Genomic DNA, 24,660 nt, shown 5'->3' with positions numbered 1-24,660 from the left:
CTGCTGATTTGAATACATCTAGCTTACCTAAATATTCTTTAACCTGTTCCTCCCCCTCCCTTGTTGTTAATATTAATTGTGTTGAGTATCTGGTCACCGTTAACCTTCTTAGTGAAGACTAAAGCAAAATAGGCATTAAACACCTCAGCCTTCTTGATGGTATCCGTTATTAGCTCTCCTTTCCGGCTAAGCAGAGGACCTACACTTTCCTTCATTTTTCTCCTGTTCCTAATGTATTTGAAGAACCTCTAATTATTGCCTTTTATGTCCCATATTGGCCTCTCACTATTCCATCTACCTTTCCTTTGCATCGGGATAGTTTACAGTATTGCCTTTAATACTGTCTCCTTGAGAAACTGCAAACTCTCCTGAACTCCTTTTTCCCTTAGATTTTCTTCCCATGGGATCCTACCTTTTTTTGAAACCCACTGTCCTTATTCTGCTGCTTTTATTCCTTCCTTTCCTTAGAATCATGAAATCTATCCAGTATCATCAAAATACCTAGTATCAATTTTTTGTATCCTCTTAAAAGAACAAGAATCTGAAATATTGGCCCAGTAGACAGAAGCATTGAAGCTGCTTTTTGTAACAGATATATGTGATATATGCCATCATGTGCCAGCAATGCCCCCCTGCCATGTACATTGGCCAAACCGGACAGTCTCTACCTAAAAGGATAAATGGACACAAATCAGACATTAGGAATGGTAACATACAAAAGCCAATAGGACAACACTTCAATCTTCCTGGACACTCAATAACAGATTTAAAAGTAGCCATACTTCAACAAAAAAACCCTTCAAAAACAGACTTCAAAGAGAAACTGCTGAGCTACAATTCATTTGCAAACTTAACACCATCAATTTGGGCTTGAACACGGACTGGGAGTGGCTGGCTCACTACAAAAGCAATTTTCCCTCTATTGGTATTGACACCTTCTCATCAATTATTGGGAATGGACTACATCCACCCTGACTAAATTGGCCTTCAACACTGGTTCTCCACTTGTAAGGTAACTCCCTTCTCTTCATGTGACAATATATATTTACGCCTGTATCTGTAATTTTCACTCCATGCATCTGAAGAAGTGGGTTTTTTACCCATGAAAGCTTATGCCCAAATAAATCTGTTAGTCTTTCGACTCCACGTTGTTTTTGCTTTTGGTAAAGGTTCAGTTCTGGGGTCTCAAACTTCCTGCATCTCCACAGAGAACTGGTCCAATGAAGAATATTAGATTCTAAAGCCATATAATGCAGCCATGATAAAATGCCAAAATCCAGCACTGGGACAGATTTGTGTTCAGAGAAGTTTACATGCTAGGAGACAAAAAATCGGTGAAAAGATTGTAAGCGCTTTGTAGCAGGGACTGTCTTTTGTTCTGTGTTTGTACAGCACCTAGCAATATGGGGTCCTGGTCCATGACTGGGATTTCTAGATGCTACAATAATTAATTAATTAAAGGTATTTTCACACCTTATTCTGCTAGGCAAGAAATCACAGACCTGAAATTAGAAGTCTGGCACACAACTACAAGCCCAGAAGTGAGGACAAAGTTGTAAACAGGTTTCAGACAGCAAAATTCCCAATTTAATAACAGCTCTAGAGAAACATTTATCTTGAGATTCTTGATGTCATCAGCGATGGGAACTGATGGAGGGGGGAGGGGGAGAGAGAGAGAGAGAGAGACAAGACATACAATGTGCCATTCTGCGTCAGACTGCTGATTATCCAGCCTGATACCCTGCTGCCAGAAGTGGCTAATTTCTGATTCTTCAAAAGGCAGCAGTGGCCCTCCACCAAAAAAAAAAAAAAAAAAGCACCTTTCTAATCAGGGAATCGTATACATTCATTTCTCACCATGGCAGCGATCAGCTGACACACTGACCCATGAGATTTGGTTACCCCTCTCTTGGATGACATGGCTACAAATGTTAATGGTCCGACTATTTCTTTAAGTTCCAGTTCCAGTTTTTGACTAACACCCTGGAACAGCAAATTCCACAGGATGATGCCGCACTATGTGAGTAGCACTTCCTTTCATTTGTTCTAAATTTACCAAGCAGTAATGTCATCCAGTGACCTCTTGTTCTCATATAATGGGATAGCACAAAAACAAGGGACTGATTCACTTTGAATGAGGGAGGGGATTGCTTCCCCCGACAGTTTAAAAAAAAATATCAGCAGACAGAATAAACAAACAGAATCCTGAGATTATTAATAACCCTTGTGTTTTTTGGCCTATTTTGGGGTTGACAGAACTCTGAGTAATCAGACCCTGAAGTGGCTCAAAGGTTTATCATGATGTGAACTATTATATAAATTAAACCGGCTTGCTCTTCCTAAAAAGGGAATGCCAAATACCGATGCAGTTGCTTTATAGACCCTGAGTGCTGTGGAGCTTTCTGGCATATGAATCTCAGGTTTGGTCCCTAAAATGGGAACTGAACGCCTAGATTCATCTCCCTTAGCTAGCATTAGAACACAGTCTGTAACGGGGTCGGCAATCTTTCAGAAGTGGGGTGCCAAGTCTTCATTTATTCACTCTGATTTAAGGTTTCATGTGCCAGTAATACATGTTAATGTTTTTAGAAGGGCTCTTTCTATAAGTCTATAATATATAACTAAACTATTGTTGTATGTAAAGTAAATAAGGTTTTTAAAATGTTTAAGAAGCTTCATTTAAAATTAAATTAAAATGCAGAGCCCCTGGACCAGTGGCCAGGACCCGGGCAGTGTCAGTGCCACTGAAAATCAGCTTGCGTGCCACTTTTGGTACACGTGCCATAGGTTGCCTACCCCTGGTCTATAACAACACTGCTGGTGCATAAAGTAATTGCCTGTTAAGGCTCAAGGTACCATGGTATCAGAGTTAATCAGTAGTGGCAAGGAATGTGCCATTCATTAACTCCATTCTGAAGAGTCATCAGAATGGATGGGAATGACAGAAAAGGCTTAAGGATATTGGAGGCAGAGAAACTCTTATTCACTTCAGGCAGGACTCAATTTACCAGTACCACAGAGAACATCATCACACTGTCTATGAAAACCCCAGTAAGTGTGTCGCTTGTTGGAATCATGGCGGTTCGGTCAACTACCCCTGGGCAATCAAGAAGATTCACTGATTCTCCAGTGAGTCTTTGCAAACACTTCCAGCTGAGGCATCTCAATCCCACCACAGAAAACCTGTTCTTCAAGCCATCCTATTCAAAATCATTGACTGAAGCCAGTGTCAAAGGGTACGTCTACACTCGGTTTTAAAATCAGAAGCAGCAAATCTCAGAACCTGGGCACAGACTTGGGCTCATGCTATGGCACTAAAACAGCAGTGTAGGTGTTCGGGCTCAGGTTCGAGCTCTGAGCCCATACCCATAGTGTCCCTGAGGCTAGATGCTGACACTACCCTAACACTTCTCAGGGACTCAGCATCATCTCCTGTACCTTTTCACCAAGAAGTCCATCCTCCAACCAGGTTTGCCATCTCCCTTCTGGCTGATAATACCAGTTAGGTCACCATGATACTGCTCTGTCCAAAGTTATCACCAGTTTAACTCAACTGACTTTTCAAGTCAGGACAGCTGGCAAATGATGGAGCCAAGTGAGGAAAATCTCAAATTTCACATTTGAAAAACAGACTGGACTCCCCTGGATGTCAGTCCCCAGTGAACAACTGTGAACCTCTACATTAGAAAGCTAACCCAATAAGGATTCCCTGCCTTAGACCAAAATGTAAAAAGAAATCCTGCTACATTTCAACCTTTTTGTGTTTTCTTATACTGAGCCACTTCCCTTCTTCCTCCCAGCAGTGAGAGTGAAGCCTAATCTTCATTCTCTCACCTTGCTTCCCTCAAAGGAGTCCTTACCCATTGACTTCTTCATTCAGGTCCTTCCCCAGTATTTCCTGGCTGCCCAGAAACTTCTCAGAGCTGAAGTGGCAGCTTTGGCCAAACACAGTATGATTCTGCTTTATCAGAGTGGATCTGGTGAGCTCAGTGACCACATGAGACAGAAAAACAAGTTAACACTCTCGCCCAATCACAGAGCTGGTTGGAAAAAGACACAAAAGGAGTGATAGAGGAACTTGAAATGATTCTGCTAAATATAGCTGTCCTGGTGCGATATACTGTTGAAGGTAGCCAAAAGTGGGCGTATGACAGGACCTGATAATTTTGGCTGCTTCCTTTTGCTCACATCCTGTTCAAACACACAGCCCTGCACACAAATTTATGAACCCTGAATCCCCCAAGAGCTCCTAACATACTCAAAACAGCCAGTGATTTAATGTACAAAGGGAGAGCAGAATTACTTATGGCTTGGAGGATCTAAAACCTGCAGCCAGAAAAAATATAGAAGGTGAGGAGGTGAACAAGGAAGCTATGCTGATGCAGGTAAAGATCTTCACTTGATCAGCGATAGCACAGCTCAGGTGAATGTCCATGCACACGAGGCAGCTAGTGTCTTTGCTTTGTATAGTGGGCCAGGCTGTCTCCCGCACATACCCCTGACATGCAATGAAGGGATGTGGATAGGTCCCGGATGATTGGAAAAAGGTAAATATCGTGCCCATATTTAAAAAAGGGAAGATAGAGATCTGGGGGAACTACACACCGGTCAGCCTCACTTCAGTCCCCAGCAAAATCATGGAGCAGGTCCTCAAGGAATCCATTTTGAAGCACTTGGAGGAGAGGAAGGTGATCAGGAACAGTCAACATGGATTCACCAAGGGGAAGTCATGCCTGACCAACCTGATTGCCTTCTATGATGAGATAACTGGCTCTGTGCATATGGGGAAAGCGGTGGATGTGATATATCTTGACCAGGGGTGGGCAAACTTTTTGGCCCGAGGGCCACATTGGGGTTGCAAAACTGGATGGAGGGCCGGGTAAGGAAGGCTGTGCCTCTGCCCCCATCCACCACCTCCTACTTCCAGCCCCCTGACTGCCCCCCTCAGAACCTCCGACCCATCCAACCCCCCCTACTCCTTGTCCCCTAACTGCCCCCTCCCGGGGCCCCTGCCCCTAACCGCCCCCTGGGACCCCACCCCCATCCAACCCCCCTGCTCCCAGTCCCCTGACTGCCCCGACCCCATCCACACCCCCGCCCCCTGCCAGGCCCCCCGGGACCCCACGCCTATCCAACCCCCCTGACCCCCGTCTCCCCTCCCCCGAACCTCTACCCCATTCAACCGCCCCCTGCTCCCTGTCCCCTGCCTGCCCCCCGCCCCTGGCCCACTTACCACGTGGAGCAAAGCATGCAGAGCAGCATGTCTGGCTGTCGCGCTGGCTGGAGCCAGACACGCTGCCGCTCTGCTTGGCAGGAGTGCACAGCTCCGCCGTCCAGAGTGCTGCCCGCGCGGCAGCGTAACTCTGCGGGGGAGGGACTGGGGGCTAGCCTCCCCAGCCGGAGCTCAGCAGCCAGGCAGATGGTCCCGTGGGCTGGATGTGGCCCGCAGGCCGTAGTTTGCCCACCTCTGATCTTGACTTTAGCAAAGCTTTTGATAGGGTCTCCCACAGTATTCTTGCCAGCAAGTTAAAGAAGTATGGATTGGATGAATGGACTATAAGATGGATAGAAAGCTGGCTAGAGTGTCAGGCTCAACAGGTAATGATCAATGGCTCTGTGTCTAGTTGGCAGCCGCTATCAAGAGGAGTGCCCCAGGGGTTGGTCCTGGGACCTGTTTTGTTCAACATCTTTATTAATGATCTGGATGATGGGATGAATTGCACCCTCAGCAAGTTCACTGATGACACTAAGCTGGGGGGAGAGGTAGATACAATGGAGAGTAGGGATAGGGTCCAGAGCGACCTAGAGAAATTGGAGGATTGGACCAAAAGAAATCTGATGAGGTTCAACAAGGACAAGTGCAGAATCCTGCACTTAGGAAGGAAGAATCCCATGCACTGCTACAGGCTGCGGACGGACTGGCTAAGCAGCAGTTCTGCAGAAAAGGACCTGTGGATTACAGTGGATGAGAAGCTGGATATGAGTCAGCAGTGTGCCCTTGTTACCAAGAAGGCCAACGACATATTGGGCTGTATTAGTAGGAGCACTGCCAACAGATTGAGGGAAGTGATTATTCCCCTCTATTCGGCACTGGTGAGGCCACACCTGGAGTACTGTGCCCAGTTTTGGTCCCCCCACTACAGAAGGGATGTGGACAAATTGGAGAGAGTCCAACGGAGGGCAACGAAAATGATTCGGGGCCTGAGGCACATGACTTATGAGGAGAGGCTGAGAGAACTGGGGTTATTTAGTCTGCAGAAGAGAAGAGTGAGGGGGGATTTGATAGCAGCCTTCAACTATCTGAAGAGGGGGTTCCAAAAAGGATGGTGCTTGGCTGTTGTCAGTGGGGGAGTGTAGCGGGGCGGTTGACAGAACAAGGAGCAATGGTCTCAAGTTGCAGTGGGGGAGTGTAGCGGGGCGGTTACCCCGCTCCGGCCCTGAAGGGGTTAAACCAGCCCTGGGAAAGGGCTGCTCCAGGGAGCCAATAGGGTAGGCTGATTGGGGAAACGGCCACAGCTGGCCCTATGAAAGGGCTATGAGGCAGGTGCTGAGAGAGTCTCTCTCTCTCTGGAGAGAGAAGAACTGGGCTGCCTGGGAGCTAAGCAGGGTACCTGAGGCTGAACAGGGCTGGGGACAGGCAAAGGAGTGGGGGAGCTTCAGCCTGGCAACTCCCCAGGCTGCAGGCCTTGGTGAAGGCCCAGAGCAGGTACTGGGGTTGCAGAGGTGCAGCCCAGGGTTAGGCAAAGGCAGTAAGTCCAAACCCCCCTTGCGAGTGATGAGTGGATTACAGACTGCAGTCTGCCCCAGTGAGCAGGGGCTAGATGATGACTGGCAGTAGCCACTGAGGCAAAGTGGGGATAGAGAGTTGGGGGTTCCCCTGGGAGGGGAGATCCAGACTGCAGCGGTACTGCAGAGAACAGAACCCTGAGGGAAGGGGCACCGGGGTCCAGGAGGGACACGGGGGCCTGAGGTAAGCGGGACATCGGCCAGCAGCGGGTGCTCTGGAGCTGGAAAAGAGCTAATTCCCAGGATGACCAGCAGGAGGCGCCGTGCCGGTGAGTCTCACCTCGCTATAGGGAGGTCTAGGTGGATATTAGGAAACAGTATTTCACTAGGAGGGTGGTGAAGCACTGGAATGGGTTACCTAAGGAAGTGGTGGAATCTCCATCCTTAGAGGTTTTTAAGGCCCGGCTTGACAAAGCCCTGGCTGAGAAGATTTAGTTGGTGTTGGTCCCCCTTTGAGCAAGAGATTGGACTAGATGACCTCCTGAGGTCTCTTCCAACCTTAATAGTCTATGATTCTAATATTACAGTGGCCCAGGCACTTATCAGCTCCAGCTCCTGGAGCAGCTACAGTTGTGAAGTGAATAATGACATACCTAAAAACAGCTAGTTATGTTTACCAGCAAGACCAGTAACTCATCAGCACTAACATATTTCAAGCACGCTGCTGCTAACGCTCCTAATGCACAGTATTGATGGGACTGACTATAAGGAGTTCCCTGGTGTATGGCAGATTCTCTGCTTGACATGCTGCTAAGCCAAGGTATAAAGTGGACTAAGCATGGCTAAAGCAGCTCCTGTTCCTTCAATGAATATGTTAATTCATAGAGCAGGCAATGAAAAAGGGAGCATAAGCATAAACTTTAGCCTTGCATTAGCAATTTACACTTCAGATTAGGAGCGTGTGTCACAGCTCTGGTAACACTCAGCAGGCTGCTGTGTTTGGGGACTGCAGAATTGGATCTGTGCGCTCTTAAGCTTCCCTTGTTCTGAATAGGAGCCTTGCACTGTCTCTTTCTCTGGCCTCTTTGGCACACTCCCCGGGCACAGACTATATCACTCCTTCACAGAAATGGGACCTCAAGGTCCAGCTGCTCTATACCCCCCAGGGTACCCCAATAGCAGCAAGATAGCACAAGAAATCTACAGATCCAGGTAAAACAACACAACATCGATACACCCTTCCCTTCCTCAGACAGTCTTCTCATCCCTCGAGCACTCTTTGGGAGTCGGTCACCATTACCTAGAATGTCCAGGATCCCCACTCCTGCCCACGGCTTCTCCCTTGAATCATGCAGTATGTGCATCTCGCTCTCCTCCCCTATCCCACAGCAGCCAGCTTCCTTCTTCCTTGACTGGTCCTGTAGTCCAAAAAGGATCCCTGTCCTACACAAGCACATTCTTTTTGTTCCTCTCTCTCAGCCTCGGTGGTCTTTAAAGGCTAGCACTAATGACAAGTTTCATTGTTTCCCTTTTCTTGGGAAAGTCCTCTGCTTCAAACCCCAGCCCCCTGCAAAGAAGCTGGAGACAACTGTTTTCACCTAGGGTGCGTCCATCCGATTGTCCTAACATGCCCCATCTGAATGGGAGCTATTCTTATCCCTGGTCCAGAACATGCCACCATTCCTGATGGCACAGGGCTGACACCACATCCTCTGAGCTATTCAATGATACCGCAATTTCATAAAATCAGTCAGAATTCATAAGCTGTACATACACAGCTCCCCCAAACTGTCATAGTGTATCTCATTAATGTCAATTAGACAACTGAATTTGGAGGCCGAGATCACAATTGTACAGGCTGGAATAACTACGTGACACAATTTAGGCAAGACTCTCTCTTCTGGGAAGCAAGAAGTAAATTCTGTTCAATTTTCATGCTTCAGAGGATGAGGGATTGAAGCATGGCTTCCTCCACACATCTGTCAATGCGCCTCTGTCCTGCTTTACAATGCACCCTTCACACAGCTCCGCCAATGCACCCAAACCCTGATGATCCGGTGCTGCACTCCAAGAGAGTTCAGTGAATTAGAACTTTATGAAACTACCTATGTTTGAGAATATTCCCAAATAGCATTCACAGCCTAATTCTGCCATACCTCTCCCCTCAACTCCAGATGCCACACTGAACATTCTTCATCCCAGACAGAACTCACCAATTTCACAGAGAAATGTAGTTATTTTATAATGAAAACAGCTTTTCCTGACAATCGGATAGTTTCCACCTATGGAAACTACCTTTTTTTTTCCATCTGATAAAAGACTAGTTAATTTTAGAGAACCTGCTAAAGCCTGAGTAATAAGATTTTTTTTTTTTTTTAGAGCTGCACTCCCTAGGTACCTGAATCCTAACCTGCAGCACCCTTGGTACTTTGACCCTGAACTTAGAGGTTTTTAAGGCCCAACTTGACAAAGCCCTGGCTGAGGAGATTTAGTTGGTGTTGGTCTTGCTTTGAGTAGGGAGTTGGACTAGATGATCTCCTGAGGTCTCTTCCAACCTGTAGCGGGGTGGACACCTGCTCCTGCCCTGAGGAGTTTGGAACAGCCCTGGGAGAAGGCTGGGGCAGGGAAGCAGCTACTGGGCTGATTGGGAAGTAGCTGCACCTGGGCCACGCCTCAATCTGAGCCCAGCTGGCCTGTATAAAGAGGCTGGGAGCCAGATGCTCTGAGGTTCTCTCTGTACTCAGAGAGAAGGGCCTAGCTGCAGGGAGTAGAGACAGGGTACCTGAGTGGAGCAGGGCTGGGGAGCTCCAGCCTGGAAAGCCCCAGGCTACAGCCTAGTATTAGGCCAAAGGTACTGGGGGGGTTGCAGAGGACAGTCCAGAGGTAGGCCAAGGCAACAGGTCCAAACCCAATCTTGCCTGTGATGAGTGGCCTATACTGCAGTCTGCCCCAGGGAGAGGGGGCTTGATGGTGACTGGCAGTAGCCTGAGACTGAGGTGAGGTGGGGTTAGGGGGTGCGGGTTCCCCTGGGAGGGGAGACCAAGTGTGTGTGGGTACTGCCAGGGGGCAGCACCTAGAGCATGGGGCACCAGGGTCCTGGGCGGGACACGGGAACCAGTAGGAGGACAAGGCGGATCACCAGCCTGCAGAGGGCACTCCAGGCTGGATTGAGCTGATTCCCTAAAGTGACCAGCAGGAGGTGCCGCAGGGGTGAGTCTGACCTCTCACACAACCCTAATCTTCTCTGATTCTACACAGCTCTTAACTCTGAACGGGCAGATTTCAGGCTAGACCAGTCCACAGAGAGATAAATATAATACACTAGGTTGCCCTTTTTCGGACTAGATTCAGTTAACTAGATGTGTTTCTCTTATGAAATATACCAGATCTGTTAGGCCTACATGCAATAAATGCACTAGCCCCCTGCCTTTGATGGTATTTGTTAGCACAACATGTCCCCAGACAAAGTTTAATTTTTGTTTATTCTACATCTTGATGTCTCATCTTCTTCCCTGATGCTGGAGTGGGAAAGCTACAAGACAGAGCATTCTCTGGGAAAATGACCATCTTTCATCCCAGGGTCACATTCCTATATGCCTCTGGAAACTCTGTTCTTAAACAAGAGGCATTCCTCTTCCTGGCAGTCAGCAGAATGAGCACAGACAAGGGTAGATTCCAGGATGCCTATAATCTGAAAGGAAGTGTGTTGAAAGGTCCTCATTACTGGTCAGCAGGTATAAAACTCAGTCAGTTCATATGGTGAAAATCTCTGCCTACTCACTGATTCCATATAGCACTGGGAAAAGGCCCTTTCTTCCCTTTGTACTTCCACAGGACAAAGTCCTTCCAGAAAAAATGTTCCCAAATGGAACTACACAATTCTGAAATAAAGGTGAAATTGGGAAGCTAAAGACATTTCAGAGAAAGCTTCCAAGTCATTCACCCAGAAGCAAATAATCATGAACTGAAGAACAAGTCAATGCTCCCTATAGTTATAGCTGCTGTCTTGGTGGTGTAATACCTGTCACGGCTAGCATCTAATAAAATCTGAGCAAGACAAGATCATTGCCTACAGTAGGAAAATGATCTGTTGCTGACAGCTTACTATTAGCAATAGCTCTCGACAGCCCCTCACTTAAGTAGTGTTGAAAACAGGTTAGCTGCTAGCACAAAAGGAAGTATGCTGTTTTCAGCATAATTACTGAAAGCATGACAAACCGAGTGGCTTACCACACTTAGCGTCATGGTGTTCAGGATGGTTTTGTTCTGTCTACAATAGCCGTTAAACCATTCTGAACATCAGTAGAGGGGGGAACGAGAGGAGATCCTTTGCTGATAACTGTCAGCAGCAGGCCCTTTTCCTGGCTGTAGACATGGCTTCAAGAGTGTGCATCTGCACAAGAAACTCTTTTCTTCTACTGCAATTCCAGTTCAAAATTACATCTGCCATGTTCTGAAATGGCTTCTAGTGTCCCTCAGAATCTTCTGGCCTTTTCCTGCTCTTCAGGGATAGGCAGAGAGTTTGTAAACTCACTCAGGAAGGTAGATTAAACACAGGATATAATGCACTAAGGTTACCAAAGAGCAAACAAAGTAGAAAACAAAAGCTGCTAGTGTTCAGGCACAAGGGCAGGAACAGGTGCTAATTCCACACCAATCAACTTCCTTGTAGGGGAATAAAATCCTTTTACAAACAAACCTTCTCAAAGCTTTCTCCTTCACTTTAAAACTCCCTATTTATCCTGCCCCTCTCTGTCAGAGATGTGGAGTCACATTTCACCTCTTCCAAACAGCATCTTCATCTGTCTGAGAAATACCTAGCACATTTTTGGATGCTCTTGTAATCTAAAGAAGAAGAATCACCAATCTCAGCAGTGCAACTTCTTATAGGGACCATTCAGCTCTTTCCTCTGTATTTGAAGCAATGCCCCACAAGACCTCCCTTAGATGGCTTCTCTCTATTCTGCATGTCCTGTGTGAGCAGACTAACAACCAGTTCCAGCAAGAGACCAGATTAAAAGTCCTGGAATCCTAGACAGGAAAAGGATTTCTAAAAGATTCTTTTCATAGGCTAGCACTGAGTCAGAAATGTCTGTTTACCAAGGGCCTGTCTCCAGCAGAAATTTTTTTTACTGAGGACTGGTGTGCAAATAACTAAAGCAACAGATTATTTAGAAACTGGAGCAAATATAATAGGAACTGGGGACAGGCCTGCACTGAATGAGAGGAAAAAGCAGTGACACTCTTGTTAGTTAAAATGAAGACAGCATTTCCAGTCTGCAGCCTTATTTTCAGTTCTTATAACTCTGATAGGAAAATCTGAAAGCAACCAGTATTACTATAGATATTAAATGTATCAGCAGAGTATGTACAATTTTTTAAATTATGTATGCATGCAGGAGTGGGAATGACAACAATCCACTCAGGAGCCTGGTTACTCAAACTGCATTGTGATCTTGTCCTGTTTATAGAAGATACTTTGACAGGGAGAAAATGGGGGAATTTCTCCCTCTGTTTGTGAGACTATGCAGCTGGTCCCTTTCCAACCCCCACCCTCCCAGAGCCCACTACCTCCCTGATGCACACCGTGTGTGTACAGAATGGTGGGGTTGGGGGCAACCTCCCCACTAAGTTTGGTGGCTTCCTGAAGCATGTGACTGTGTACGTTATGGAGTATGTATTGGAATGGGGAAACTCTCCTCCCCTGCTCTGTGTCTTCATCCCCATTACCCTGAAGAGCCAGGTTACTCCCTGAAGCATACTGTTCTAAGCTTGTGTGTGTGCTGAGGAATTGGGGGCGGGAGATTCCCCTCCCACATACAACAAGACTGGTTATTCTCAGAAGCACATTATCCATGACCCTGACATCTTGGGGAGTCCAGGGAAGTTGCAGACCACAAGGAATTCTCTGCTCCATCCTGACACAGTCAGGTCTGACCCTGGTCTCGAGGGCTGAGTCTGACTTCCTGCAAAGAGCTTACAACAGAAGTTCCTATATTTCTTCTCCTGATAAAAACAAGTAACATGTTCTTCCTTGGTGCTTATATTTCAAACCAGCTCAAGGAACCTTTGATCCTGGTTCCTCTTGTTCCAGTAGTGCATTACAGACACCCAGCTAATGAGCCAACAAACTGGGAGCTGACTCCCCGCCTGATAGCAAGCTGCAACAGTTCTGAGTAGTCCTTCATTCAAGGACAAGCTTCTTCAGCGAAAATATTAACACCAGCTATTCTGCAGTGGCAGAGTGCAGGTTAGTCTGGGACAGTACACCGGACATATTCACCTTCAGGGGAAAACATCCATTTCCATACCACTTCATCAGGCAGGTGCTGTCATCTGACTTGCCTGATGATGATAGTGTAAAGTAGCAAGAAGATAGCCCTATTTGCCTCTTGTTACCATCTCACATGCTTCCAGAGAGGAATGGCTGGAGAAGGACAATGTCCTATGTACCCTCCCCCTCACAAGAAATGACAACATGCTCTAATTCGTGAGTGCAAACAATTCCATACACGTCTTCCTGAAATCTACAGCAACCCATCTCTTTTCTCCATACCAATGAGAAAAGATGAGAATACTCCAGTGGAGTAAGATATTTCTCTAACCTGAATTACCATGCTTCTTCTTTCCCTGTGACCCTGGTTCAGGGGACTCATCAGTTACGAAATAGGATGTACTTCCAACTGCACCACAGGCAACTACTCACTTTTGCACACCCATTCCAGTTCTATATAACTTTTTACATATGCATCAGCACAGAAGAGGAGAGTATAATTCACTTTACAAGCCAGAGAGCCTGAAGTACACTTACTCCAAAGAATCTGAATTCCTGGTGGGCGGTTGTCCAGGAGCAGGTGCTGTCTTTGATGCCCAGTCCAACAAACCCTGTTCACTCTTCTGGTCTTAAAGCTGAAGACCCATATTCAATCCTTTTCTAAATTAGAGGGTCCTGACCATATCTCCTCCATCTCAGAACAAACAAGATCCATTGTTTGACATAAAATTAATAGGATTATTCCTCTCTGCAGCCACTCTCTTGGAGCTCTGTTCCACTCCCCACAAGATGATTAGCTGTGTGCTTAAGGAGGAGGTGGAACAGATTTGCTTCTGCTGGCAGTGAAGCCGGGAGGCAGGCGCTGAGTGTAATAATATGCTGTTTCCTGTCTTATGCCAGAACTGAGAGGTACGTCCCAACGGAGAGGGGGGTGGAGAGGAGTTTATGGAGGCGTCCAAGAGTTCAAGCTCCACCTCTTCAACAAAGCAGACTTTAACAGCAGAGGAGGGCTAGTGGCAGCCCCGTTGTGTGCTGTGTCTGTGCATCAGCTGCAAACAGCAGCTTTCAGGACAGTATCAATACAGGGGGATCAAACCACTAAGGATGAGACCCACACCCACCCACCATCTGGGAACTTTCTCCTGCAGAATCACTAGGCTCTGAGTAAACTGAGACGAAGAATTGATGTTGAAATCTGCATAAAGGTCACTAGAAGCAGAAGTTGGGTGAAAGTCCAGACAGATCCCAGAAAAGAATGTCTGCTAGAAACAACTGGAAAATCAGTTCCAGAGCTGTTGGCTGGAAGTGACACAGGATTTGTGGCTGGAAAGATCCAATGGCCCATCTAGTCCATCCCGTTATGGCAGGTACATTTTACTCTTCAGGAAATACACAATAGAATTTTTTTATTTCAGCCCTGGGCTATCCTATAAAAAGCATTTGTTAACCGCTCCCATCACACCACTTGGCTCCGCAGCCAAATATGGGATCAGAGTGTTTCCCAATAAGCATTCTAACTCCTATTTCCAGTTCAAACCTAGGAGACATACACTAAAGAAATCTAAATAAGATAAGTAAATAAATTAAATCACATTATGCCCCTTCCTTGCTCTATTTCTCCCTTTTAGCTACCTCTACACAGCAAAGAAATCAGCTGCCAGATAGTACCAATGTCTTACATAAAAGACTTATCAGTATCTTTATATCTGAATATTATTCCTTTATTTATGCAACAGATCACCATGTTGGCCCTGGACTGCTGCAGAGCACTGATCCGTTCACACAAGCATTCTTTGTTCTTGTTGCCTCTCCCCAAACATATCATCTTACAATTCCAGCATTTAAAAACATCTTCCCTTCTTTTGCCCATTTCCCTGATTTATGGGTGCTACCTTTTCCTTGGGCTAAAACCAAATCAAGCCACTCTCCTCCCAAAATGGAACCAAGATCTGTTGTGCTAGTTATCTTAGAGCTTGTCTATATGAACATTTAGTTTGCAGTGAGCGGGGATGTAAATCTACACCAGACTAGCCTGCCATGGACTAACTGTCCTTGTGGACCCTGCTGCAGTGCATTAACAGTTTGTTAGTTTGCTTTGATCTAATCCCGTTTCAAAGATGACTAGATCAAAGTGAATTAGCAAACTGTTAATGCACTGCAGCAGGGTCCACACAGACAGTCTGTGGCAAGCTAGTGTGGGGGTAGTTTCACATCCCAGCTTGCTGTAAATTAAATGTTGGTATAGACAAAGCCCTTAATCTTCAGGTACTTCTCCTGATCTCTCCTGATCCTGTGGCTTCTCTTCACACCAGGTATCCCTCCTTCCACTCTCATTCTTGCTTCGTCTCCCTTCCTCCCAGTTTTCTGTCCCCTCTTTCCTCACAACCTCATCCCTAACTTTTCCTCCTACTCCAGTCACTCCTTCCCTGTGTTTTTTGCGATCTCCTCCCTGCTTGCCATCTCCTTCATTAGCTCCCATGCTTCCTCCTATCAAAGTGTTGTTTATGCAGCTCTCACACAAATGATCCACTCTTTAGTGCCGCTAACTGTACCACTCTTTGTAAGACAGGAGGACAGAGTAGGGTGCTGAGCTCTGGCCAGCTTGGAGACCAGATGTAGTGTAAAGAAACAAGTCACCCTGCCTAAATCCAGGAAGATGGCAACCTTTTTAGTATTAAGGGTAGGTGACATGGTCAGTAGATTTAGGAGCAGAGGCAATACTAAGTGGGAGTTGGACCCATCTCCTGAACTAAGTCAACTGCTAGTCTGAACTTGAAGTGCAGTATTTACCCATTAAGCAGCACAACTGCTTGGATGTTGGAGCTGCTTTTCTCAGAGAAGGGCCAGTCTTGCCAGGTCAGAAATTAAACTTTCCATTAAAGTGAAGACAAATGGAACTTATGAAATGCAAGGACAACTGCCTTTGTTAGAATACACTAGATGTTTGATATCTCGGATCTAAACCAACACTTGTTAGTGAACCTCTTTGCTTTGAAAAACCAGGAAAAAGTTCTCTCTTAAGTGCACTTTTAAAACGGATCAAAAAACTCTGCATTTGGGAGGGGAAGCGAGCTGGGAAGACGCAGAAGGGAAATCAGAGAGCACTCACGAACAGAACTGGAGAAAATTGTAGGGTTCTGAGGAATCCAAAGCAATGACTGCAGTGATGTGGCAGACCAAACAGTATAACAACTACCCAACCTTTTGATTAGCAGAGTAGTTTTTATAGCTCAGGGTGGACCACAGTCAAACCCACGTATGAATCTCAATAGATAGAACAGGCAGAAAGCCACAGAGGTCAGATATTTTCCTACAGACTACCTGAGCAGCCATGATACATGAGCCAGAGAGACAGAGCACCATTTGCTGTTTCCTGAGAACCAAGCTAATTCTCCTGTTCCCTGAGCCCCTAGGAAAGGCAGGGGAATAGCATGGCCTGGTGCCACTGTCCTGGAAGTGATTCCTCCTTCATAGCTTTGCTCAGATGCAGGAAGTTGTATAAGCAACATGATGATTCCGTCTGCCTCCCCACAATACATCCATTGCCCCAGGCAGAAATTAGAGATGTTCCCAAATTACCACAACTAATACAGTAACAATGTTAGCACTTCTACAATGCTTGCATTACTCGAGCACTGTACACATTGTAAATAATCCTCACTAGAGTTTTTACCTGTAAAATTATTCTGATTTATAGATTGGGAAGCTGAGGCAGGCATTGGTGCTTTCCCAGAGCCACAGGGAGAATGTGTGTCAGTACCGGGATTAGAACTCAAGGGTTCCTGATTCCCTGTCCTGTATAGAAATCACTGGACCCTGGAGAGTAGTGTGGGTACTCACTCTCAAACTCAGCAAGGCCATCTCTGAGCCCTTGACTACAAGACTGGAAGATGCCTTCTATGAGAAAATGCTGGAATTTAACCAGATTCTAGGATTTATGCCATAGCCACTTTGTCCAGATCCATCTGATCAAAGGGCTACAACTTGGGATAAGGCTAATACCTATTGCCAGGCTCCTCTAGCAAAAGCATACACAGAACTAGCCCCAGTTCTGCAACCTTACCTTAACTATCTCTTATCTTCCTCTACTCCCACTATACACATCAGTATGCAGCTCTTTGTGAACTCTGTAGAATCCCTTTTACTTCCTCCTCTCCCTAGGGGTTTATAGCTACAATTTGTAATTTGGCCATGACACATGTATAGATTCACACATTCTAAGGCCAGAAAGGACCACTACATTCATTTAATCTGACCTCCCGCAAAGCACACACCACAGAACTTCACCCATAATTCCTGCCGCAGAGGGAATTATGCTGTCCTGCTATATAAATGAACAGTATTAGAGAGGCCCAATAAACGTGTGTTTAACAAGAGCGTATCTTTAAAGACATATATTTAACAGCATACCCAGTCATCCAAAATATTTCATGTATGGAGGGGGATGGCTTATAATTGCTGTGGGGAACATACATTTATATTTCTTGACTTTTCTGCACAAAAATCTAGCCATAAGGTTGCACTCATCATACACTTGTATTAAACAGGAACATTCAGTTGTGTGTACCATAATGTAGAAATCACTGCAACCCTCAGCAGGTAATAATGGAATCTCTCTGCCACAAACCAAACCATGTACCACTGTCCAGCATCTTCTTATGGCTTGGTTAGTACAACAGCTGCCCTTTCAATGATGGCTGAACAGCACTGTTGGACTTCCCCCAGGGAGGGGGCCATGAATGGAGCTGAGAGTTTTTCAAACCAGGCAGAATCTTCAGATTTAGAAAGTGAGGAGAAGGGGGAGAAATGAAGGGAGGATGGAAGTGGTCTGATAAATCCTACCGTGAAGCTGTTGTTGATATTCTTAGTGCTAGATTCTGCCACACTGGCATCTGTCAGATCAACCTCATCAAAAATTATCGACTGAGGAAAAAACAAAACAAAAAACAGAACAGTGAATCAGATGTGTAAGAAACATCCCCAATGGGGTTCCTATATTAATGTCAGCCACATACTCTCCAGTAGGGATCTGTGTTGAAAGGGACTGGGACTGATAGTAGGAAATAGGACTCACAAGAACAGTTCCATGAAGGCACCAGTGCCCACATTTGCCCCAGCCTCCCTTCTCAGTAAACGCTCAGGGATCACTTTCATGGCATAGTTACATTTTGTTGTTGTTGCTGTAAATGTAGTACTTATGAGAGGAGTAAAATTAACAGCTCTAAAGAATAGACACGGTCAGTCAAGATACTGACAAGGTGAGTGAGGTAACATCTTTTATTGGACCAACTTCTGTTGCAGAGAGAGAGAGACAAGCTTTCGAGCTTACACAGAGCTCTAAGTCGCTGACATGGCAATTCTAGGTTTCCCAGGTCTTCCCTTCATCCACATTTTCTCCCTCCTACTTCAGTTCCTATTGGGTTTGAGCTCAGTCCCAACTATAGAGGATAGAGAGGTAGGTCTGACACACAGCATCATTGCTGGATTCCCATACATTCATTGTGTTTTAAACACAAAGGAGCATGGTATTTCAAGCTGTGCAGCTGAGTAAATGAAGGCTTCTGTTGTGATAAAGCCTACGGACAGACATCTCAAGGGTCGCTGCTCTCTCCTGGATCGAGATCTCACTGCTCACATACACCCATACACCTCCATCCTCCCAGCCGCCCTTTCCTTTGGCTCAGATGCACACTCAGCAGCTCACCTTCGCAGTTTTTGCATAGTAGAGTGTTCGTCCTCGCAGTTTGAAATATCGCCTCTTCCAGCGCTGGAATGAGCTGGTCTGTTTCATCAGCATCCCCTCTTTTATGACAGTCTAGAAGCCAAGAAAATATAGCGTGAAATTTTATTTACATACAACCCTCTCCAATACACACCACAAGAGGACTACTCAGATTTATATCAATATTCTTAGCACCCTCTGCTGGAAACACTTCACAAATTCATTCAACTGAGCAGGTGATTTTATCAATGTTTTGGACTGTAACAGAAAATATAGCACATCCTGGGGTGGCATTCAAGCCCTGACACTATGATGTTATGATTTCACAGGGGCACAGATCCTAGATCTGTTCAGGTGATCTTCTCCAGATGTAACTGTGATGCAGAATGTATAACAGTCATACTCACTGGGGTCACACTCCAGCCATGTCCAATCAGAACCCTGTGATCTTAGAGTGACTATGAACACACACACCTGGTTACACCAGGTCTGTCTATTCCTGCCATTTGAGGCCATCAGCATTTAACAGCACAGGATGTAATCTGCAGGCATACAGGGGTGAAGAGAGAAGCAACAGCAAGGCAGGAAAAGTCTACAGCTTCAGCATTTGGCATTTTTCAGATATTCTTGGCATTGCCTCAGTGCTCTCTGGATGGCTGCCATTTCCCAGGGCTGAAGTGCCAAAATTCTCTACGCACACTGCTGTGGGTTTTTTTCATTGCTCCATAGCTAGAATGACACATGAGTATAGACACACCCCATACACTCATTCACATACTATGCATATGAAGGCTACACAGATATATTTAGTCCACATTCATTTCATCTTACATCAACAAATACATCTGTTACTCCAGCAAAGGGAAGATGCTGGATACCAAGAGCTACATTAAAATAATCTCCAGTTTCTATCTTTAAAATAGAGAAAAGCAAAAAATTTAGCACAAAGATTTCAACATTATCTTACTGGCTGTGTATATATGCTGTCAGTGCTTCAGAACAGCAACAGCTATAGTGTGGGGTGTCAATGTTCCAGGACACTTTCCTCTCCTCCAAGGGAAACATAGCCCCCAGTAACCCAAATCTGTCAGCGACAGTCCCATCGCATAACACCCAATTAAGAGACAAAGAACAAATGCTTTGGTAACCCTGTTTGACAGGTTATTCTCTAACTGCAGGCTAGGAAAATGACACACATTTAACATACTAGGGATCTCAACGAAACACAGGCTCTAAGAGAGTCAGGTCAACTGATGAGTATCAATTAAGACACAAACCTTACCCTCACTGCATAGTTGCTGACAAGCTACTACACGGATGTGAAATCCATCGGAGAGCTGGTGGGAAAATACTCTTGAATTGTTCCAAGGATTTAATGCTTTTTTACAAATCCTTACAAGGCCACTAAACTTGCTTTTTAACGTGCTTAATCTGCTGTTTAAAGCTGTAACGTGGGGCCTTGTTTTCTTAAACAAATGCAGATTTTAATACTTTCTGCAAACTGGCCTTTGCCAAACTCAAAGCCAAAGTTTCTCAAAAAGCCCTTGGAAAGAGAGTGCTGAGTACAAGAAACATCAGTATGACTCAGTACATGCCTCCATAGCACTGGGTCAAGCTAACCTCAAACAAGACAGTGATAATGGGGTGGGTGGCAGCACACTGCTCTTAATACTCTCAATGAAAACCCTGTGGGACAAGAGTGGGCTCCTCCATACGTCCGGCCCAGACACTGTGCTCCTCAATAGTGCCCTTCTGACACCGGAAGGAGAGGAGAAGAGTGGTTTCTTGCCAACGAGCTCATCAATACCTACCCATCATCTCTATTTGAAGTTGAAGAGGTGTGTCTACCGCTAAGACCATCTAAATCCCCACCCCAGCCTGTACTGCTGAAGCACTTCCATGTGGCAAGCACAACTGCGCTCTGCCACAGGCCCATACTCCACTATCTACAAACCAGGAGAACCGGGAGCTCCGCCCAAGTACACCCGCAAGGCTGAGGCCTGGCCACTAGTGCTCTTTCCCCTCAACAGCCCCACTCTAACAGACTCAGCTATTGGTTGAGATACTAACTGATTCACTAACTGTGCCTAACCTCATTCCAGCCAGCAAGACCAGAACCTATGTTTTCTTGAGCACTAAAAGTAATAAAAAATTGTAAAACTAAAGACAAAGTCCTAACTGATGATAAAGGGCCTCTTCTTCCCTCTCAGCTTCACGCTCCCTAAAAAAGGAGTGCCGAAAGGCATTCTGGAAATCCATTTTCCACATGTCACAATGGCGATATATGCCAGAGGAATACACAATATTAGAAAGATCAGGACTATTCAAAATCTCATGGCAGTCTGAATGCTGCTGCTCATCAGCTCAGTACACTGCGGAGAAGCTCAGAAACAAGACCAGAGGGCTGGCCTAGAGGTGGTGCTATGCAGCGCTGTGCAGGAAATCTGTGTTCAGTTAGTGACCCTAGTCTGACCCCCCCCCCATTGCAAGAGGGACTGGACATTCCTGGGAGAGGGAGTAGCTAGAAGCACTCCCATCCTTAGATGCTTAGGAGGAAGAGTGGTGTTAGCCTGGGACTTTTGAGACCTGGATTTAATCCCCTGCCCCACCACAGCTCCCTGTGTGACCTTGGGCAAGTAACTTAGTCTCGCTGTTCTCAACCTGTAAAAAGAGGATAATAGCATTGCCCTGCGTCACAGGGTTGTTGTGAGGATAAATACATTAAATATGGGAAGATGCTCAGATATTGGGGGCCATATAAATACTTAAGATGGACAGATAAGGGGGCAGCATCTGACAGACTTTGCCAAAAGTCCTCTGCAGTCCTTCTTGGTCAGAAGTATGGGGGGTGGGGGTGGGGCATAAGGTGTTGATAGGGTGATGCAAGTGTGGACAGATGGTGGGAGGGAGAGATTCTTGGGATTCTGACAGAAACAAGGAATAATCTTTTCCATTCTTTGGGGGGAAGGGGGAAGAAAAACTGATACCAAACAATGCCAGTCTCTGGGTTTGGTATCCGGGAGAGAATGAGACAAATCATCTAAAGGATCCCTGGAAGCAAATCCCACAGATTCCAGTGTCAGCAATCAAGCAGGAGGCCTGCTTAAAGGATGCCAATAGATACCAGAACACATCAAGCGGGTTATTTCAAGGTCTTCTTCCAGTGCTCCTTGTTCCAAGACACACTTGCTTTGGGAGCAGCCAGAATCTGACCCTTCCAGGCTCAGCCCACAGCTTCCTGGCTGGCTTGAACTCTTCCCCAGCCCGCAGTCAAAGTACATGTTAGTTTGTAACAGAACGGCATCTCTGCTTTTTCTCACAATCCCCACTTTGTTCCACTCACTCCTTCTACCTTCTGTACTGCTCACATCCCGCTCCCAATCTGATGAGGATGCTCCCTCACCTCCACAGGCGTCACTCACCTCTGCAAGAGACATGCACTCCTCCATCTCTTCCTTTAAATCAAGCTCTTTTTAAAAAAAGAAAAAATACCCTACAGAGTGGTCACCTCGCCCCTCCCTTAAGAAGCAGTTTATGTCACTCTCTAGTCTATAACTACAGAAAACCTCAGCGCTACATAACTCAGACATGAAAGGCCAGCGAGAACCCCACACGGTTCTTGCTCTTTCTCACACACACAGCTCGGGAGAGAATGAGCCTCTGGTTTAGCGCTGACCATCTCTGCATGAGAGCTGCTGTTCTATTTATAGGCAAACAGACAGCTCAGTAAAAAGTTTGGTGGGTTTGGGCGGAAAGGGCTGGTGATAAGATCAAGATGACTGTATAAAACTTTTCAGACTGCTGCTTTTTTTGTACTGCTTTCGTTTTACAGTCCCTCTCCACTGACAGTGGAATGCCAGTGAGTAAAGTTTGCTGGAGAGAAGGCCACACCCTGTAAGCAAGATGACATTTAATGAAGATAAACTAACACCTGGTCTACGCTACAGAGTTAGGTCGATGTAAGGCAGCTTAGGTTGACCTAACTGTGTAGGTGTCCACACTACAGCCTTGCTTCCACCAACCTAAATGCCCTGCTACACAGAGAGGCATAGGGTTTATGTCGGTGTAGTTAGGGCAACACAGTGTCCGTGCAAACGCTGCCTTACATACCAGTACATTGGCTGTTCACTCTCATTCTTGTCAATTTAATAACTCAGTGCTGGAGCTATGAAACTGACAAGAAAGGCTGGTAAACTCTCTGTTGTGAACCTCGCATCCACCTCACAGCTCATGCTGTTACCCCAGGACTGCTGGGGAGCTCCAGCTAGAGCCCGGCTTCCCCCAACCTCCCCACTGGGCTCCTGGTTCTGATCCAGGCTCCTGGCTCCAAGCCTGTCACCCAGGCTCCCGGTGGGGAGCGGGGAGCCAGCTGTGCTCCTGCTATGGAGCTCCGTGTGGAGCTGAGAGCCCAGCAGCAGCACCCAGGCTCCCAGCAGGAGTGGAGCTGAGAGCCTGGTCTGGGCTCCCAGTGAGGAGCTCCAAGAGTAGCGGAGAGTCCAGGATCTCAGCCCCTCCCACTGCTCCTCTGAAGTCAGTGGAAGCACTCCTGGTGAGGATATGCACCACCAACAGGAGGGTAGTGTGGACATGGAAAACCATGGTAATTACTGCAGTGGCTGTCAGCTGACCTACTATAGATTGACTTAAGCTTGTAGTGTAGACATGCCCTAAGAAATTGGGGCAATTATTTCTTTCCCCCACCACAAACACACCAGAACCTATAAAAAAGCTTAACTAAGGATCTACAACAGTGGTTCCCAACCTGCGGCCCTTGGGCCACTTGCAGCCCAGCCAGCACAGAGCTGCGGTCTATGTGACATCCTCCGGGCCAGAGAGGTAGTATTGGATGCGGCCACATATGCGGCCCACAATAGTAAATAGGTTGAGAACCACTGAATTAGGCAAGTATCTAGATGAGTTGATGTACCCCCTGGAAGACCTCTGTGTACACATACCCCTGGTTGAGAACTACTGATCTACACTGACCAGACAACTGGCTATGTAGTTAGTAACCAACTGTTGCTTCCGAGTAAGGTGGCGGAGGGGGAGAAAAAAGAATGTAGCTATTGTTCAGTACTGTACATTGTGGGGAATCCTTCTAGGCCACTGTGATGATCAGCTGATGCTCTGAAGCAAAATGCAATTTTATTACTTGTATCCTCTGAGTAATAACTACATTGGTCATAAGATTATTTGGGTTCTATTTTCAGTCCAGCTACAATATCTGGCTCTCTGACATCTTATTGGAAGATTCCACAGGCTGCCTATAAAGTGTGAAAGGCAGAGTATTATTCCCTCATATTTAATTTACACTGATTTGCTGTTAGTTTTATCAAGTAAGCCCTGGTTATTTAGTTAGGGGCAATGTAAGAATGTTCCTGCAACAGACTCAAAGTTTTATATAATGACATGCAAAGCAGATATCCTCACATACAATGTTGAAGGATGTGATTAGACAGCTTGAAGACCCCACAACCCAAATAATTATTCCCAACACCTGGACTTTTCTGCATATTCCATGTGTCTGTCTTTAGAATGAAAGAGCTTTAGGGCATGGACTGCCTTTATTTTTATGTATTGTACAACTTTAACCATGGTGCTGGTGCTAAACAAGTAAATAAATAAAAATAATAATAATTAAAAGATGAGTGAGAACTGAAATCCCTTGAGCAAGAGTTGTTTGATCTCCTGGCAACCTTGGCAACACTAGGGAATTTCACTAAAAAGTTCCCACCAGTTCAGCTGTACCAATAGGGATGGTATTTTTTCATAAAATTCCTAGTGTAGACATGGTCTATAAAGGTGCGACTTCACTTGCTTTAATTGAGTTTTTAGGAAGCTTGACACCTTTACAGCTGAAAACAACAGTCATGGTTCAGCCAATCATTAAGATAATGAATATGTACTGCATGAGTCAAATATTTTGTCAAGAAAAATG

General features: G+C 45.9%; 1 protein-coding gene across 6 annotated transcripts in view; it reads right to left on the bottom strand.

The window, feature by feature from the left end:
* DGKD (diacylglycerol kinase delta) overlaps nt 1-24,660 on the bottom strand; it is a 92,919-nt gene that overhangs the window by 42,049 nt on the left and 26,210 nt on the right. For 3 of the 6 annotated variants that reach the window (XM_054039274.1, XM_054039276.1, XM_054039275.1), the window contains 2 exons: nt 18,705-18,815; nt 17,843-17,923 (listed from right to left, as the gene is read on the bottom strand). In XM_054039274.1, coding sequence (XP_053895249.1) covers nt 17,843-17,923; nt 18,705-18,815 — 192 coding nt within the window. Of the gene's footprint in view, nt 1-3,860; nt 3,947-13,537; nt 13,825-17,842; nt 17,924-18,704; nt 18,816-22,144; nt 22,161-24,660 lie in introns of those variants that run through there. The other 3 variants (XM_054039277.1, XM_054039278.1, XM_054039279.1) reach the window with 3 other exon arrangements.

Source organism: Malaclemys terrapin, chromosome 9 (assembly GCF_027887155.1).
Source record: "Malaclemys terrapin pileata isolate rMalTer1 chromosome 9, rMalTer1.hap1, whole genome shotgun sequence".
NCBI lineage: Eukaryota > Metazoa > Chordata > Testudines > Emydidae > Malaclemys > Malaclemys terrapin.
This window is presented reverse-complemented; position numbering and strand designations above follow the sequence as displayed.